This window comes from Zootermopsis nevadensis, unplaced genomic scaffold (assembly GCF_977971745.1).
Source record: "Zootermopsis nevadensis isolate Lab colony 2312 unplaced genomic scaffold, Znev_1.0 Znev_ptg000061l, whole genome shotgun sequence".
NCBI classification, from domain to species: Eukaryota; Metazoa; Arthropoda; class Insecta; order Blattodea; family Termopsidae; genus Zootermopsis; species Zootermopsis nevadensis.
Genome location: NW_028259192.1, coordinates 4,060,706 through 4,079,969, shown reverse-complemented (window position 1 = coordinate 4,079,969; position 19,264 = coordinate 4,060,706). Strand labels below are relative to the sequence as shown.

At 37.2% G+C, this 19,264-nt stretch overlaps 1 protein-coding gene across 2 annotated transcripts in view; it reads right to left on the bottom strand.

Annotated features, from left to right (window-relative positions):
* PsGEF (Protostome-specific GEF) overlaps positions 1 to 19,264 on the bottom strand; it is a 194,187-nt gene that overhangs the window by 18,638 nt on the left and 156,285 nt on the right. For both annotated transcript variants that reach the window (XM_087340636.1, XM_087340637.1), the window contains exons 15-21: positions 17,455 to 17,547; positions 16,484 to 16,651; positions 14,465 to 14,566; positions 13,674 to 13,787; positions 12,551 to 12,761; positions 9,722 to 9,908; positions 7,720 to 7,834 (exon numbers count right to left, since the gene is read on the bottom strand). In XM_087340636.1, the coding sequence (XP_087196762.1) occupies positions 7,720 to 7,834; positions 9,722 to 9,908; positions 12,551 to 12,761; positions 13,674 to 13,787; positions 14,465 to 14,566; positions 16,484 to 16,651; positions 17,455 to 17,547 (990 nt within the window). The remainder of the gene's footprint in view (positions 1 to 7,719; positions 7,835 to 9,721; positions 9,909 to 12,550; positions 12,762 to 13,673; positions 13,788 to 14,464; positions 14,567 to 16,483; positions 16,652 to 17,454; positions 17,548 to 19,264) is intronic.

Below are 19,264 nucleotides of genomic sequence, written 5' to 3'. Positions count from 1 at the left end.
AGAACTATCAAATGCATACTGATTGACTCTCACATGACCCAAGTACTTTAAACTATATCTGCAGTCAAAAGTACCCATTGTGTCACTACTCTATACCACCTCCTTGTACAGGAAGGCTATTACATATGGTAGTAGCTACTGTAATTACTAACTACATTTTATTGCTATAATAATCTGTACTCATTATGCATGCAGACTGGTTTACCTATTTTTACTATTATGGACAAATGTTTAAGCATATCTTTAGAAATATAAATATTGTCCATGAACCAAAGTAAAGTATTTAAGTGCTGTCATTCTCTATTTAAAGTATAAATTTATAATAATGGTCTTTTTAAATACAATAAAGAATTGAACTGAATTAAATATTAAACTTTGTTTTGTAAGATTTTTGTGAATATTATTACATTGTGTATTCATTGTTTCTATATTAAAGCAATATCCAGAAATGTATAAATGCAAGTACTGGATACTGGGAACGACACATTCTTCAAGTGCCTGAGCACTGCGGGTCCCAACTTTTTCGTTTGCTTGATCTATAGACAGTTAGTAGGACTCCTTGGACTAGGGATCGGCCCGTCGCAAGGCCTCTACCTGTACACAGGACAGCACAACACAGAAAAACGCAGACAAACATCCATGGCTTGAGTGGGATTCGAACCCTCGGTCCCAGTGACCAAGCAGCACAAGGCCCGCGCGGCCATTGTGAATAAATGCAAGTAATGTACAATAATATGTTGCATTACAAACACCAGAATTTCTAAAAATTTGATAATATATTGAGCTTTTACATTCATAAAAATTACATATGGGCACAATGTGTCTAAATTATCTGGCTTAGACACATACTACTGTAATATATACTTCAACAATATTTTATTTGGGAACCTTTAAAATATGAACAGAATCACTGTAGGCAGTAATTATCAGCTGTACTTGTAATTAGAGGTCATATATCAACTATGCCCTTGAACGTCAGAGAGAAATCTTTGTTGCATGTAACTTCATAGCTTATTCATGTAAAGACATTACTTAGAATGAAGCATATTTTCCGACTATATGGAATCATGCAGCAGTATGCACATTAAATATAACAACAAAATAAATATCAACGGTGTTACAATGTGTCTTGAGTAAAACATCTTATTTTACATATATGCATGCACAGTTATCTATACTAAGTAATATATCTGAACCTAGATAAGAAGAAATCACAAATCACTCCAAATAAGAATATCACAATATTTCATACCTGAAGACATCTTGTCAGTTTTGTTGACGATATCTCGATACTCTTACTACACCTAACCTTACTATTGCATAAATAAACTGGAACATTAATACAGTTCTTCAACATATAGATCCATTTACAGAACTATATTTTTGTGATGGTAAAATATACTCATGAAAGTTGAGTGAACCATAAATTATTCAGCATTTTGAGATAAAAGAACATATAATTATGTACTTTAACAAAAGACATCAGTTCATTAGATATTATATTTTTGATGTTTAACAAGACTTAAATTTGTTCATTATTATAAAGACTGTACTAATACGAGTAGTTTCTTGTGGTTGTCATGACAACAAATAAATAAATTTGTACTTGTACATGCCCTCCAAGCACCTACATGGTGTGTAGTGGGACAACTTTACTTTACTTGGATATTATCTATAATTAATTATAGTTTATTATTGCCATACTGAAATAATACTTTGCATTTATAAGCACACATGTCATTATATGACAGCATAATTAAACAGATATTTGAAATATGACCCTAATTATCCTGTTTTATTTATTTGTCTATGTCAACAAAAGAAACATTTCTAAACATAAAACTTAAAAATAACAATAAAAGTGGCATTAATTTATTGTTTATAATAGCTGGATAACATTTACATAAAAATGCAAATTATGTTTCATATACCATATTGTTCAGAGGCAAAATTTATGTACCAGACTGTAAATAAAATTCATAAAAGAGATATCACTATAATACAGAATAATTTTACCATATCAGGTGCAAAATCTGGCAGTTGTATTTCTAGTGATACCAGTTCTTTGCTCTACAGCACTTGCAACTTTTACTGTGCAAGGTATTTTATGCTCAGAATGTAATTTGTGGTTTACAAGCTGAAAATACATGTTTTCATACATTTTGTTATTATTTTTGTAAGAATGCCAATATTACTGTTTAATAGATGCATATACAGCACACTTCTCCCATCGCGTCAGATATCAACTCAATGAACAGTACCCTCAGCGATGGATTGGGCATGGTGGCCCAGTAGTATGGCCACCGAGGTCACCGGACCTGACTCCGTTGGACTTTTATCTGTGGGGTCACTTGAAGTCCGTAGTTTATGTAACAACCATAAACAATGAAGACGACCTGTGGAAACATGTGCAGAATGCATGCCAGATGATTCGAGGAAACCCTGGTTTGTACGAACGAATTCGTCAGTCTTGTGTACATCGTGCTTGTGCATGTGTTGAGAATGGAGGAACAACCTTTGAGCATCTGTTATAAAGAAACATCCCTGTCCTTATACTTGGCAATAAAGGTATACATTAAAAATAATTTTTGGCTATTATTTCGAAAATGAAATATTTGTGACCCCATGTTCATAGGAATATTTTTTCTTATTTTTGATCCAGGAACATGTACACAAAGTTTGTAAACATACTTCTGACTCACTCTGTATATATTACTTATTTGATGCCCATACAAGAATATAAAATTTGAACTCCTTGATTAATGAGCGTTGTGAATATGTGGTACAATTTCTTTAGGACTGGAAGCAATATGAAGCCCATATTTTGTAACTGTATGTCCAGGGAATCAATTTACTGTGTTGTTCTCATTCTCCTACTAAAATTACAATACATAAAACATGATACATGAAAATATGCTGATTCAATATTTGTGACTTAAGATAACACTTGATTAATAAAGTTAATTGTATGTGTAAAAGATGAGATTATCTAGATAGAATAACAACATTCATTTTTTGGAAACAAAATTTTCCCATCTTTCTTGCATATGGTAATATTGACACTCTTACATATTATCAATAACATGAATATACACACTGTACTTCTTGTGCATTATAGTATGATTATAATGACAGTGTATATATATATAAAACAGGTATTTCAAAATATTATTAATAAATAACTGCATATCACAAAGCATAATAAGTAATGAAATAAATTAAATTAATCAAAAGACATAATAATTCAATTCTCATTTGAATGTTGAATACATGGATTATATTACGTTCTTCCTCGATAGTAGGTTGCATTCTTAGAAACATACAATATGTTTATATATTGTAATGGGTAAGAATATGAAAGTTGTCAATCATACTTACATAGAAAAGGCAGTATGACTAAAAAGAACTAATTAAAAAATAGTATATTTTGTAACAATACAATGACAATACTTTTGGTTCAGCTAGTCTCTTGCTGTAATTATTCCACTGTTTTATATTGTGCAAGAAAGTTGAAAGAATATTGAATAATGTTATAATTAAATAATAACAGCTGATACAATTTAGGCCTGCCAGTTGTTGTTGTTTCTTGGCTCAACAACCTGGTCATGGGTTTTCACCGCCTCCTTCTTCGGAGGTTTCTTGGTCTTGAAGTGTAAATTTGTGAGTAGTGAGTGACCAGTCCACTGACTCTGCACAATTTCTACTCAATCCCAATATGACTGCCAGAGCCATCTAGCAGTTAATCAGGAGACTTGGGTGAGAAATGGCTGCTGAATTTTGCTTACGAAACATCTCGTATCATGCTCGTAAAGTTCTTTTAAATCTACGAAATGGGACTTAGGCCTGCCAGTAAGAGCAAACTCGCATATAAAAAAGTTTGTATTTCACAAACAGCTTTTACCGATTCATCAATCTCATTGGAGTAAATTCGTGTTAACGAAACATAAGTAATTGCAGAGATGACTCTATTTATAATTTGATGTAAGAATTACGATTTATTATAAGAATCAGTATGAGATACATTGTAAAACGTTATAAATAATGTTATTATTATTTTACAAAAATGTGACAACTGACATTAAAACAGTCACGGAGCAATTTCATATTTTCAGTCAAGTAGACTGATGTTGATTTTATAAAAAAAGTAAAAATGTAATGATTGCAATAATCTGTAATTATTGTTTCACTAGTATTTCAGTTGTAATGAGAAAAGATTAGGTCTTAATTACACTGTTCTCACCAGTAATATTAGAACTTAATATTATTGCTTCAGTATTATCGGGTTTAGATCAAGGAATCAATTATACATGAAGCAAGACATATGAATACAAGTCTAATTTGAAAAGTGAGATTTAAATTTTATAAATATGTTAATTTAATAACCTTATGTTTATATTTTGTCTGTAATCAAGCTCTTGAATGACATAAATGTCACAACTATTTACCACATATTAAAATAATACCACTCATTTTTCAATGACCCTGCTGTCTATGATGTCACATTGGAAGAAAAGGCAACAAACTTACAGTGCCCATAGAATCTCCCGAATCACGAAGAATAGAAAAAGTTTGTATTTGGCCCCTCAACTAAGTGTTCAGCAAAAATTATATCACAAGTTTTAGTCTTTTACAGTTTCAATTGCTTATTTGAACTTCATATTGACCTACAGACTATTCCAAATTGTATTCTTATTAATACTAAGCATGTAAAATTCTAATTTATATAATATGCAATGGATCACAACTTATAGCCTTCCCCAACTGAATCTCTGGTACTTCTGATTAGTCTGACCACCAAATATGACAAACATAATTTAGTTTAATAATGAACATATCTGAAATTGCAAGACTAAGGCTGGGGCCACACGACCGTACAAAGTACGTCCGTTGTAATGCACATCGTGACGTCATGATGTGCGTTACAATGGACATATTTTGTATGGTCGTGTGGCCCCAGCCTTAATGGATTCAAGCTCAAGTTAAGCACTTTTAGCAGAAAGTATAATATGATATAGCCGAGGACAGGGACTTGTGGCACGGTGAGCTCTTGTGAATATGGTAATGAACCTTTGGGTTCCAAGACGGTGAGGAATTTCTTGACTAGCTGAGCATACTATAAATGTCTCAGGAATGACTCTGCTCCTTAGTAAAAGTTTGATGTAGGATTTTTGTTATACTGTAATGTTACTGCAGACCAAAATTAGAGTAAAATGACTTACCCAGTACAAAAGCATGTAATATAAATATAAGTACAAGCCTATATTATTTGTAAAATGCTAATTTCAGATAGGAATTTTAACACTACATGCAATGACACAAAATTTAATTATAGACAAAAATTTTAGTGAATATAACTAACATTAAATGAAGTTTACACTATCTATATTAAATCATATATGACTAACATGAAATCTCTTAAAAACGAATTCATAAAGACATATGGAAAATTATGTTATCATAAAATTAGGCCTTTGATTTTGCCATGAAACTGAATTAGTTTCATGGCTGGACACATTATACAAATGCACTATATTCTATGAAGCATAATTCATATCTCTCCACATAAGATTTGTGGCTGAGGTGCAATTTACAACTGGGATGAGCAAATATGTAAGGATACAGCCCATCACTACCATTAAACATTTTTATCTTTCAATATGTGATCACCAAACTGCTACTTCATCTATTTTCCAGCAGTAAGGCAACATCTGAGAGACGAAACTGATGATGATGTGGAAACTGCAGTAGAACAATGGTCGAAAAACACCATACTAACTTCTTATGAACAGGGGACGGAGAAAACTCATCTCACACTATAAGTGCCTTAGTCTCCAACAATCGGCCCAGATAACAAAGTGTACAATGATTGATTTTTCAAATCAAAGATTCGATAAACCCCAAACCTGCCTATAGCCTTACTTTTGAACAGGATAATTGATAAAAATACATTGTAACTGTTCTTCTTTATTACGCCGTCTCCTTTACAGGAGGCTGGCGACATATATCCTTCCATCCTTTTCTCGGACTGGGACCTGTTCATATATGTTTCTTAGGCAGGTCATACAGAAGTGGTTTGCTATTGCCTTCTTCTGTGTATGGAGTAATTGTTGGGATGCCACGGAGAAACCGGGGAGCCCCCGGAGGAAAACTCCGTGTTGCCTAGACCACGGCCTTGCTCAACACCAGTTATAAATTCGGGCACCGCCGGGAATTGAACCCAGGACTACAAGGTCTAACTGCTAGACCACCGTGGTGGTTGTAACTATTAACTAAAAGTAATTATAAATATAGTATCTCTTAATGTTTCTGTTGAAGTTGATTGCTAAGGACCCCAAACAAGTCTATCTTTGGAGAATTATTTTGTACATGTAATTGCAATGTGTTTATTCAGAAAATGAAGAATGTGGTAGTTCATAGTTAAAGAAATTACTAAAATGAAGTTGCTTTGTTTCTGGTTTGGTATTCCAACACATACATGAAATTACTTACATTTAGTTGAAATTGTGAGGAATGTACCACATACAAATCCAATAAATTTTAAATTCATATTTAGGGCTACTGCGTTAATTAATGACATTTTAAGTTGAGGTATTTTAATTTTTGTGTTAAACTGCATTGTAAATATGTAATTGTAACACTTTCTAAAATTAAATGAGTTGCAAAATACTGGAAAAAAGCATTTGAAGTTAATTTGTGTTTATATTAGACAGACGTCCACTTTGTAATGAATACAGAAAAACGATTCTTTCCTTTTCATCACAAATAATATCTAAAAAATGGTTAATTGGAGAACAAATTGAAATGATGACCATTCCTTGTACTTGTAGAATAAATCAGAAGGAAAACAAATGTTTTTATTCCACAGAATTTTATGACATTATTTTGTCTGTTCTGCTAACTGTAATAATAAATTTCCTTTTTTTTATGGGAGCTTCCAAAGGATTCCTGTTATAATGCATTTACAAATTAATAGCCGATTTATTTCAGCATATCACAGCTAAATGCTAAATAGTTTCTACAGTTAACTTACAAATGTGTCTCTTCATAAAGCCACTTAATTTTATTTGCATTTTAGAAAACCCCATAACAAAAGACTTAACAGAATCCCATTATATTACATGTTCAGAAATATCTTTAATTATTTTAACCCCTGTCCCGAAATTAATACAATTCCAAAACATTTTAGTTACGGTATACTTATCGTCCCTCCAGGTTGGGGGTTGGTCGCAAGGCTAACAACCTTGCACCGTAAAAAGGAAGATGTTTCGAAACCTCAATCAAAGCCACGGACAGACAAACCTAACAGAGGACCGAGTGGAAGAGGAGAATTGAGGAGGCCACGGACCGAATATGGACCGGAGAGCCATAGAAGAAGATATTTATTGTCTTCATTATTCTTCTGGAAAATGAATGCAACATTGAACTACAAGAATTAAAAGAAATTTACTCTCCTTAGTGTGTACTGTATTATATACTCCTAGGAACTCCGACCATGTCCGCAAACCTTCGTCACTGTTCAGACTTGAAAGTTCCTGAAGAGTTTCTATATCATTATGTCATAAAAACTGAGTACATTAGCGGACACATTTGCTCACCCTGATTGTGATGCTGTTACTGAGATGATGACCTCTTAGGGCTCGAATAGGGGGTAAGAGTGCGCGGGGGTGACGGGCTGGGGCATGGAGGGGTGGGAGCTGGTTCCTTCAGCAGTGGACGCACCTGGCGACGCAGAGGGAATGAATCCAACGTCGCAACAGAGAGCGTTGTGGGCGGATCGGGTGAGTCCAAAGGGCTACTGGCTGGGGTGCCACCTCTCGTTGTGTTCAGGTAGATTCTGAAACAGTTACAAGTAAAAACATTTCATGGAGGTGCATGTGTTTGAATGTTGTTGTTGGAGGTGAGTGGTTAGCTTCATATTTTGGTTGGTTTACCCCATTTTAGGCTTGCTCACATAGGTTAGAACGCTGGCCTTGTAATCCTGGGGTCTCGGGTTCGATTCCCGGCGGTGCCTGAATTTATAACTTGTGTTGGGCAAGGCTGTGGTCTAGGCAACACGGAGTTTTCCTCCGTGGCATCCCAACAATTACTCCATTCACACACAGAAGAAGGCAATGGCAAACCACTTCTGGATCATCTGCCAAGAACGTATATGAACAGGTCCCAGTCCGAGAAAAGGATGGAAGGATCCTGTTCATATGGACCTGTCGTCAGACAGAACACTAAATAATAATAAGATGAGGTGGTCTAGCGGTTAGAACGCTGGCCTTGTAATCCTGGGGTCTCGGGTTCGATTCCCGGCGGTGCCCGAATTTATAACTTGTGTTGGGCAAGGCTGTGGTCTAGGCAACACGGAGTTTTCCTCCATGGCATCCCAACAATTACTCCATTCACACACAGAAGAAGGCAATGGCAAACCACTTCTGGATCATCTGCCAAGAACGTATATGAACAGGTCCCAGTCCGAGAAAAGGATGGAAGGATCCTGTTCATATGGACCTGTCGTCAGACAGAACACTAAATAAAATAACCAGCCAAGTGGCATGAGCTGGGATAGTTCAGTCGGCTGGACGACCGGGGTTCGATCCCTGATGGGGGCAGAGGATTTTTCCTCTAGCCTCTGCGTCCAGACCTGCTCTGGGGCCCACCCAGCCTCCTCTACAATGGGTACCGGGGTCCTTTCCAGGGGGTAAAGCCGGCCGGGGCGTAATGCTGACCACTCACCCCATCTAGTGCCGAGGTCAAGAAAGAGAGGAGCTATACCTCCACTCACCCCAAGCGCCTGCACAGCACGTAGCGGGACAAACTTTACTTTACTTTAACCAGCCAAGTGGCAGGTTAAAGATGAAACGTGTGTTAACGTACTGCTGCTTGGTCAGGGCTATTGCACACCAAGTAGGGGTGTTGATAGATGAGTGTGGAACAATTAATGATGGAATGATGACTGGCAGAGTAAAAGTGAAGAACTTGTAGAAAACCCTGCTCCAGTGCCACTTGAAGTCATATAGGATTAAATCCAGTCTCCAGCCATCTGGGCACATAAGTAGACAAATCCTTAACTTCTTTCACACTTGCAATAATTATGTTAACATTTGTATAAATTCATTAGATGAAATACTGGAAATGACACAAAGTTTGATACCAACTTACAGCTTGGCTGGCACCTGTAATCATGTGTTTTACCATATTAACATCTGCAGCCAGTTTATAAATGTAGCTCTCAAAATAAGTAATTGAAAATGTAAAATTAATGAAATGTGCAGGTATTTGAGTATGTCCACTAGGCGCTACTTAAATATCAAGAATGGCTGGGACCACTTTTTATTTGTAAATAACTTCTGATGTACCCCACTTAATGGTACCTGTATCTTTTCGTGGTGGTGGGGCTTGAGTACCTCAGTGACCCCAAGAGCTATGCTGGTGGTAGCATAGCTACTGGTAGGGCCTCCCTAGCCAGATTGGTCGAGGAGGAGAGGTCAGACTAAGACAGGTACCCTGGTCCTCCAGGTTGGGGGTTGATCACAAGGCTAACAACCTTGCACCGTAAAAAGGAAAATGTTTCGAAACCTCGATCAAAGCCCCGGACAGACGGACCTAACAGAGGACCGAATGGAAGAGGAGAATTGAGGATGCCATGGACCGAATACGGACCGGAGAGCCATAGAAGAAGAACTTCTGATGTAATGTTGACACCAGGAACCTGGAAGAGGAGTGAATTGCTTACATCTGCCTTTGAATAAGGTTCTGCCACACAGCTTTGAGCTCTGCTGTGGGAGCTCGTAGAGAGATGGTGCGTCTCCTAGCGCTTTTCTTTGGGTTCCTTGAGAGTGGAAGTTCAGGGCCACAGCCTCCTGGAACAGGGCTGTCCATTCCTTCAGCATCCCCATCCAGCAGCAACCGGAACTCGTTGGCTGTAAGAGGACACCACAAGTGTCTGAGAACATGGAAAGGAAGTAAGATAGCTTATAAATCTGACTCCTCTTTGAGTTTCCACTTATGGTGATTTTGCCTTTACGGAGTAAAACAGGAAGGTATGCAGAATGCATGTGATTATTAACATTACTAGCACTAATGACAGGATAACAGTAAGCAAGAAGGACAACTAGTGATAATGCTAAGTCCTACATTTGAAATTGATTCTGTAAGTAGCAGGAATAAATTATTTCTTACATTATCATTCATGTTGGTGAAGAGTACCAAGTAAAAGTGGTAATACTTTTACAAATTTGGAGAATTAAGAAGGCCTTAAGACCACTGTAAAATTGACATTAACAACAGACTACCTGGAAAAGTAATTGTGATATTAAGAATAATCATTTCATTTTCATAGCATTCTTAATATATATATATAATGCAAAGTATATATCATTTATATTAAAAATATATAATTAGGGGAAAGTGTTGTACCTCAGGTCTATTTTTGGTTATTACTTTTTTGTGTGAACAAGATTATTTGTATCAAATTTTTTAACGCTACACACTATTACACAGGTATTTGGCGAATGACATATCTTTTTTACTTTAATATTTCTTACTTATAAGTTTACCAATACCATTTAAAAGGCAAAAGGTAAAGTGACCCAAGGTATAACATGTGGTTGTACCTCGGGCCACCCCCTGCTGTACCTTGGGATGGAATTCTACAGATGGTTACTATAAGAGTAAATTTAATTAACTGTACACAGGGTATGAAAACACTCATACAAAAACGCGTAAAAAACTTCTTTAAAAAAAACTTTAATAGTCACAACTCTCATTAAACTGTAAACAGTACATAACCTCACACCAAGCAAAGACACGAACACATTCTGCTCATGGTGGACAAATGTTAATTTAGGTAGTAATATTTTACATCCCTGTTCATAGATGTCAGAGCAATAGCTAATGTCCCGAGGTAAACCGACACTTTCTCCTACATACCAAAGCAGGACTAACATTTCAGCTGCAGGAGTTTAGCATACTTATCACAGAAGTTTTGCTTAAATATCTATAATCTAATAATTATTCTAAATTTTCATAACACCTCATTAGGCCAATACTAATAGACCTGCGACCAAATGTGAATAATATTCTAAGACACCACTTCCATGTCAGTAAATCTTGCAGACGGAATACTGTGGTATAGAAAGAAAGGGACTACATTCCTTAGTGGGAACTTCATGCATTGTCTGAATATGTTCACTGAGCTATGGGAATGAAACATGGGCAAATATTTTCGCTTTCTGACATCAGAGTAATAGTTTTGTGTTGGCATGAAACTAGTTTCTCCGTCAGAAGGATAAACAGAGATAAAAAGTCAATTTTAAAGGGCACTGATAATGGTGTGTTACAATCAGGATCACTAAATTTTTTGACTAGGTCCAACGTCTGTGTTTTTAAAGCCTTGTATCGACTGCGCGCGGCTGCCTCGCGAGGCAATGTTCGTTGCTTTGCCTCGCAAAGTCGATACCATGTTGCCACGCGTGGCAGAACGAACACTGCCGCGCTCGAACTTGGCTCGCGTCGAGCCAAATCTGAGCGGTTCTTTGTCCCGCGGCAAAGGGATTTCACTGTGCTGTGCCCTTTCAGTTGAGACGGTCTTGTGGCGTTCCGTTGTAGCAACATGGAGAATGAGAAGTGTATAGCTCTCATACAGATTTATAAATCTAAAGAGGTGTTGTGGAATTCCAAAATTGTGAATTACCATAACAAAAGTAAACGCGAGGACGCCTGGAAGGACATAGGTGACCAAATGAAAATTCCAATTCAGGATTTAAAAAAGAAGATGACATTCGAGTGAAATTTTTAATTGTATCCTCCACTAATTCAAATGTCATATCTCGCATAAGTCTATTTCCATACTGCATTCGCTGACGATACAATTCCTTAATCCACCAACGCACTTTTCGTTTCGGTTTCTTATTTTTTTCCATAATGTTGAACATCAACATAAAGGCAGCCGCTGCACGTGCTGTATTCATGGTGATCTTGCGAGAACTGACGAACAGCGTCGATCACAGCCGAACACGGCTGCCGCGCTCGATGCTGGTAACCACGAGCACAATGAGCGAACGAACGAGTTTGCCGCGCACGAACAGGTGCGCGAGGCAGCCGCGCGCAGTCGATACAAGGCTTAAAAATAACACCATGTTTCTTAAGCTGGATTTGCTTCCGTCCTCAAGATAAAAACGGAGAGAGGGGCACCTACACAATAGGGTCCGATAGAAAAAGATAACCTCAATCACTAATCAGTGATTGAGGTTAGCAGATGCAGCTTCCGAAATGTAGTGTTATTTTAAAAACACAGACGATGTACATAGTCCAAGAATTTAGTGATCCCGAGAGATCAAAAGTATGTGAAAGGAGAATGATGATATAAGAGAGAATAAAGAACATAGGAAATAAAAGAATATGTTCATCACCTGGTGTTAAGTACAAGAACTAGAATGGAGGTAGAAATAAATTTAACTGGGATCTATTTTTGATGAATTAGAGTTGGTGGAAGTATAATACTAAATCGACTTTAGGGAATATACTGTATGGCTGTGGATATAAGCCAAAGCAACGGACATACCTTTCTTGCGAATGTTGAAGAAGGCTTGCGTGACGGACAGTAGCGACAATGGCTCCTCGGTGATGAAGAGAACCCGGTCACGGCTCACCTTGGCGAACACTATCAGGTCGGTGAAGAGCAGAGCCCAGAACGGCCTAACAGAGCGACCTTCCACACGGCTCAGGTCTCCGCCAAATATCCACTGCCGACCGGGCGAGCTCAGCACGAACGGCTGCATACATACCCACAGATACATACCACACATCTCTATCTTGAGTAGGCGGCGAAGCTCGAAGCGCCCTTCTAATCTAAAGTAGACAGCTTAAACTATCGACACACGTTCGATGGCTGTGCGACGTTACGTACAATATGAGCAGAATGCCTTGGCGATATATTAGGTCTGTATGAATAGTTTCTGGTGAACTGGTGTTCATCATTTTCTTTTTTATATAACATCGGGTCGGAGCCGACCCCTGGTGACATTATGAACAAGTTCCCTCTGACAGGGACCTGTTCATATATGTTTTTTAGGCAGGTGATACAGAAGTGGTTTGCCATTGCTTTCTTCTGTGTGTGTGAATGGAGTAATTGTTGGGATGCCACGGAGGAAAACTCCGTGTTGCCTAGACCACGGCCTTGCCCAACACAAGTTATAAATTCGGGCACCGCCGGGAATCGAACCCGAGACCCCAGGATTACAAGGCCAGCGTTCTAACCGCTAGACCACCTCATCTTATTATTATTTAGTGTTCTGTCTGAGGACAGGTCCATATGAACAGGATCCTTCCATCCTTTTCTCGGACTGGGACCTGTTCATATACGTTCTTGGCAGATGATCCAGAAGTGGTTTGCCATTGCCTTCTTCTGTGTGTGAATGGAGTAATTGTTGGGATGCCACGGAGAAACCGGGGAAGCCCCGGAGGATAACTCCGTGATACCTGGACCACGACCTTGCCCAACACAAGTTATAAATCCGGGCACCACCGGGAATCGAACCCGGGACCCCAGGATTACAAGCCCAGCGTGTTCATCATATACTCTCATTATAATAAAGAGCTAAAATGGCGCATTCATGTTATATGAGTGTAAGGCCTAAAGATACAGAAATATTTTTCTATATTGTTATTAAATGCTCAACACTCACTTTACAGCGCGTGAAGACAAGACGACTTTCAAGGTCCTGAAGCGACAATAATGGTCGACCCTCGCCCTCGGGTTCCATCAATCCTGATCCCATCGTGGCCTCGCGATACGTCGTCTGCAAAATTACGAACAGAGAGAACGTGAATTCTATTCCCGCATTTGTGCTGACATGGCAACAATGTTATGGACTGAATTACTGATCATAAAACAGTATTTATTACGTCTGACAACTGTCATGACCCCAGCGCTTTGCCTATTTCAGCGTTCTGTCCCTGAAAAGGTTTAAGAAAATCATGAAAACCTCAGATAGGATAGCTCCTAGGTTCGAATCCCAATGATGATGTTTTCTGTACCTCGAAAACTGATATTAGGTTGACAGTCCCGGTGATACGTATCAAATGATCAAGTCTATGGGTGATAAATATTGGCATAAGCATCTCAAACAACGTAAATAGTAATAGGGCACTGTAAACTCTTAAATGACACACCAACATTTGTGAGCTATAAGACAGGTGCACTGGATTGTCGATACATATTGTTACATCACGTTCTAAAAATGAAAGTTATGATATTATTTAACAATGTTGAGCTGCATGATGTAAAGTCTTTTAAATCCTAAAGAGATCGCTTTGTGCGATTATGCCTTGAATTTTACACGGCTGCATAGCTGAGAATTTGCTCAGAACATGAATTACTGCCACAGGATGGATGTAAAGAAATGATGTGATAAGAATTTTACACCCCAGAAATTCTTTTTTTAAATTTACGAGTCATGTGAAAGTTTTCACCAACCTGCAATTCTTGTACCACCCGAAGTAAGGCAGAATAGTCTTCATCCTTTACTTTTGTGTAGTTTAGAATTGTCTGCAGGAGTTTCAGCACGTCTCGGTAATGCTGTAACAACAATAAGAAATCCGGTTCAAAGTTAAGTTTACTCGGAGAACTTAAGTGCCCATAAATGATTTGTTACATGATATTACGGAAACAATTTACAAGGCGTGTTTTCCCTTATAGCAGCGAAACTAGTGAAGTCACAGGGTTTCGCTGTCAGATGGCAAAGATGCACACTGACATTACAATATGGCGCATTGCGCAAGATTTCAGTTTACGTAATTATTGTCTTTATATTTCATCCGGATGTGTTTATTAAGTGATGAAATTTACAAAATGGAGATCTTAAAAAGATGCAGATTGAATTCATATCTCATGCCAATATATCGGATTCTAAGTGGATTATTTAACACCACCATAGCAACTGAATATGTTTCTTAATGTCGAATAAGAGAATGATTAGACGGTAAATTATAATTTACTAGAAAGTGACAGTGGCGAATTCTGGTCTGGAAGTCAGGTCATGCGGAAATGCAATATTGTTAACCAGCTGAAAACATAAGTATTGACCATCGTCCCTCCAGATTACGCCTTTGAATAGCATAGTTTATGTTGGTAAAAATGTTAAATTATGTGGTCAGTAGTTTCTTTTAATATTGTTATGTTAACTGACAATGTCATGTTTATATAATTAAAAATTTAACTTATCGTTTGTTGTATTCTATCTGAAACTTAATTAATTAATTCAGATACATAAGAATATATTTACATATAATAGAGTAACTTTCATTCTTAGTTCCCTACTATGGTATGGTAAAACAGTATAATATAAAAAATACTAGAAATATTAACAGCAACAAAGATTATGTAAAGACCTGACAGTGGGATTGAAGTTAACAATAAAATGTTACTAAAATAAAAAATGGTAGCTTAAAAAGGGAAAGTTAGCATGATTTTTGTAACATTGTTCGACTTTCAGCGATTTCTTCTATCGATAAATGTCACCGGAAAACAACGGTTGTTTGAAAATGGCGCTGTCAGTTATTCACATCTCGAATCAGCCAGCGGATATCGAAAATACGTCTTATCGGATGACGTCATTGTACAAAGCGTTGTATTATTTCGTGTTATATTGTGTCTTATCGCCTCTTGTACTCCCACGTCGTTCCTTTTAGTGCATTTTATTCATAATTCTACCTTAGGTTCTATAATGCCCTATTCACAAAAACGCACACGTGTGTAAATTGACGTGGCATATCAGAGCATGAGAACGGTAGCGTAATGTTTTACATTTATGTTAGTGAGGAGGACTTGTTTATTCATACATTTATGCTACGAAACGCCAGTTTTAGGTAAATATAGGACATTCGGTTTGCTGAAAACTGCTGCAACTCAAATGGAGCAATTAGACAGGCGAATAAATAAGGTAAACCTAACCTAAAACGGAAATTTACATGTACCATAAAATATCGCATGTGCTGTGACCAATGCAAGATTCCCTTCAACAAGCAGAAATGGCTTAACATGAAAACGGAAATTAAACACGAAAATTTTACGGAAAGAATCTTAAAGGTTGTTATTTTTTTAAAAAAAATTTTGCTTGTAAAATTTGTTCCACAGTATTCCTCCTACAAATAAGGAACCTAACCTCACAAAATTGGGAACAAATGAAGTTCAGTAGGCGATAGAATATCTGCAGAGTACTCAAGGGACTGCTAGAAAAATTTGAAAAAAGTATAAAAGAGAAAAATAAGTAACGAAGAGATAAAAGAGAGAAAGAAAAATAAATGAGACAAACAAAAATGAAAACAGGATGGAAAATAAAAGGAATGCACGGGAAAATGTCTACTGCTCATACCAAAAACATTGATTATGCAGGAAACTAAGAGAAATTCAGGCTTCAAACCTTCAAGGCCCCTGACAGAAACGAATTTCCTCCACACGCATCTGGCATTTAGGCGAAGGAGACACAGGTCTTACCTCGAGCGGTTTGTGGATGAAGGCAGTGAGGTCCGGACGACGCCGAGGCACGGGGGGCTCGACAATGAGGCGCATGAAGTCAGGGTTTCGAGTCTTGGCCGCAAGGAGGCAGTCAGCCCTTTTGAGTCCTGAGAGGTAACGCCGGTAACCAGCAGTCATAATTGGCATCTGCAGAAGAAATCACGAAGGGACGGGCCCCTTATAACTCGCACCATGCCAAGAAAAGACAGTCTTCATTTCCAACCTTTCTTGACGGAATCGCTCTTTTACAAGCACATCACGATTAAAGGTCTATTTATATAGGAACGTAAAGATAACGACACGAGCACGACACGAGCCCTTGCCGATTTTTCAGAAAATATTATTCAACGTTTTTCAATGGAACTGTTTAGGAAAAATATCGTTGGAGACGTAAGTTGGGCGAGACTCGTTCGTGGAACGGACGAGCTCGGAGTCAATATAAACAGTTACATTGAAAAACGTTGAATGATATTTTCTTAAAAATCGGCAAGGGCTCGTGTCGTCATCTTTACGTTCCTATATAAATAGACCATTACTCGTATCTGTTGTAAATGTTTTAGTCTGTAGACCTACCAGATCTTACAGCGCAAAATATATACTATATGGAGCAGAAAACTACTTACACAGACCTTAAAATATATTCCAAAATATAACACGGGCTATAATGTATTTCAATGGAGCATAATTGTATTGTATAGTTTGCAGTTTTCACGTTTAAAAATTATATTGTGTGAAATACTATGCTTGAGTAGGACACATGAAATTATAGTTTTATCGGAAGGCCATCTGTTTCTGTCGTCGACTGAACGAAATGTCCAAGAAAACAAATACTTTGCTGTTGTAGATTTTAAATGAATTAGACACAATGCCGCAACGTCCAAAATGGAACTTATAGTCAAAATGCAGGCCGGAAGAATGAGCCCACTATGTTGAGGTCCTGAGTACTGTACCTTTTTGAGGTAGACTCTGCCAACGGACTGGCCGTACGGTTCGACCTCGTCGTGAACGAGATGCTCCAAGATGTCCTCTGTCAGACGTAGCAGCTGTAACAAAATTGTCAACGATAGGATTCTGGAACCGAACTTGACAGTCGCCCCTACACCAAAATCTCAAACCGACTTAACCCCCTAACACGAAGACTGTTTAGAAGTTAATCCTCACTGAAACAACGCACCCCCGAAAACTCTCTGTGTAATTCTGCATTGTCCAGTCCACAGCAGCAGGAATTTCTTTTCAAGTCCTATCAAATCTCATATAATATATCAAATATGTATCAGAATTAATTTCCATCATTATATCACTTTTTATCTTAAATCATCACATGTGATTTCATCGAACGTCATATCAAAAACATTAATCTTCTTAATTTTTTCATATAACGTTACTATTATATATTTATGGACTAGTATAATATCATACAGGGTGACCCATAAATGATGTTTAAAATGTAAAAAATATCAAATTTTATGTTTGTATTAAACACTGTGTGGAGCTGCAATATCATTCTTCTAATGTCTAACGAAGACTGAATGGTACCTTCTGTCATATCTTGTGTAGCGTCATGGAAATTAGACGAAATGTTTAAATACTTTTGCACACGTAAGTTCGACAAAACTTTGTATGAGTGCCATTCAAATTCGTAGTCCTTTAACATTCTTTGCGAGATTTGAGGTTCTGACGAAGGTGAGTATTAAGATGACTGTCTTCTGAGCTGTAGTGTTATGTAGGTTTTAAATTTATCAACATTTCAGAGGTCCTTCCTGCCTCCATCATCAGGGCGATTCTTTAAACATTTTCTTCCACTGAACGTGTTATAATTCCATACGAAAACCACGTGTGTCACATTATGTACTATAGAATATCATATCGTACAATCATCAATATTGCTGTTAAGGTAAATTCCTATATACGCTCTGTACATCACTGAATTCCTATGTGTGTGGCCCTGAAACCTGAAGTTTTATTTCATTCATTCTAAACGTTCTCATACACGTTGTAAATGAATTGATAACATATTATTTATCAGTCCTAATATATCATCTACATAAATATTTAAATGACTTATTCTGTATATCTCTTAATATATTTTACAAAATAAATAACATATAGCAGCCCGTATACAACGGCTTGTTTCTAAACCACCATTTTATGAAGTATTATAATTTACTTCTATTATTAATGGTTTATGTAGTCAGAATACATGACATCGTACAGTCATTGCTGTGGTATTGAGTTCACGTACCACCATCGGGACTTTATTGTGGATCGATTACTTGGTGGACTTACAAATAACTCGATTGGTGTTTACGTACAGCTATTAGCAACACTGACAATTTGGCCTTATATCACGTGATAAAACGATTCAGCTGTTGTGTCAAATAATCTTTGGGGTCCAGTTTATTTAGTGACTGTAATGTTTTATTGAGAAAATATATTGTTTATTTGTTTAGTTGTCATTAGTTTGAGGATAAAATAAATTTGCTCACACATTTCAGTAAGACTGCTGAAAGAACCGGAATTTTAAGAGGAAACAGTGACTGGTTATGAGCCAGAAATAAGTACCAATGACATAAAATCGAATTGTACAAAGGTTTCGAAAAAGAATGACGCGAGACGGAGAAATGCATGTTCTACTGTTTTCAATGCAAACGAAATAACTATTATAATTCGCTTATCAAAATATGAGAAGATCCCGGAAATATTTGAAATCCCTACAAGATTTAATTTTGGGCCTAAAATTTAGGGTTTATTATTCGATAC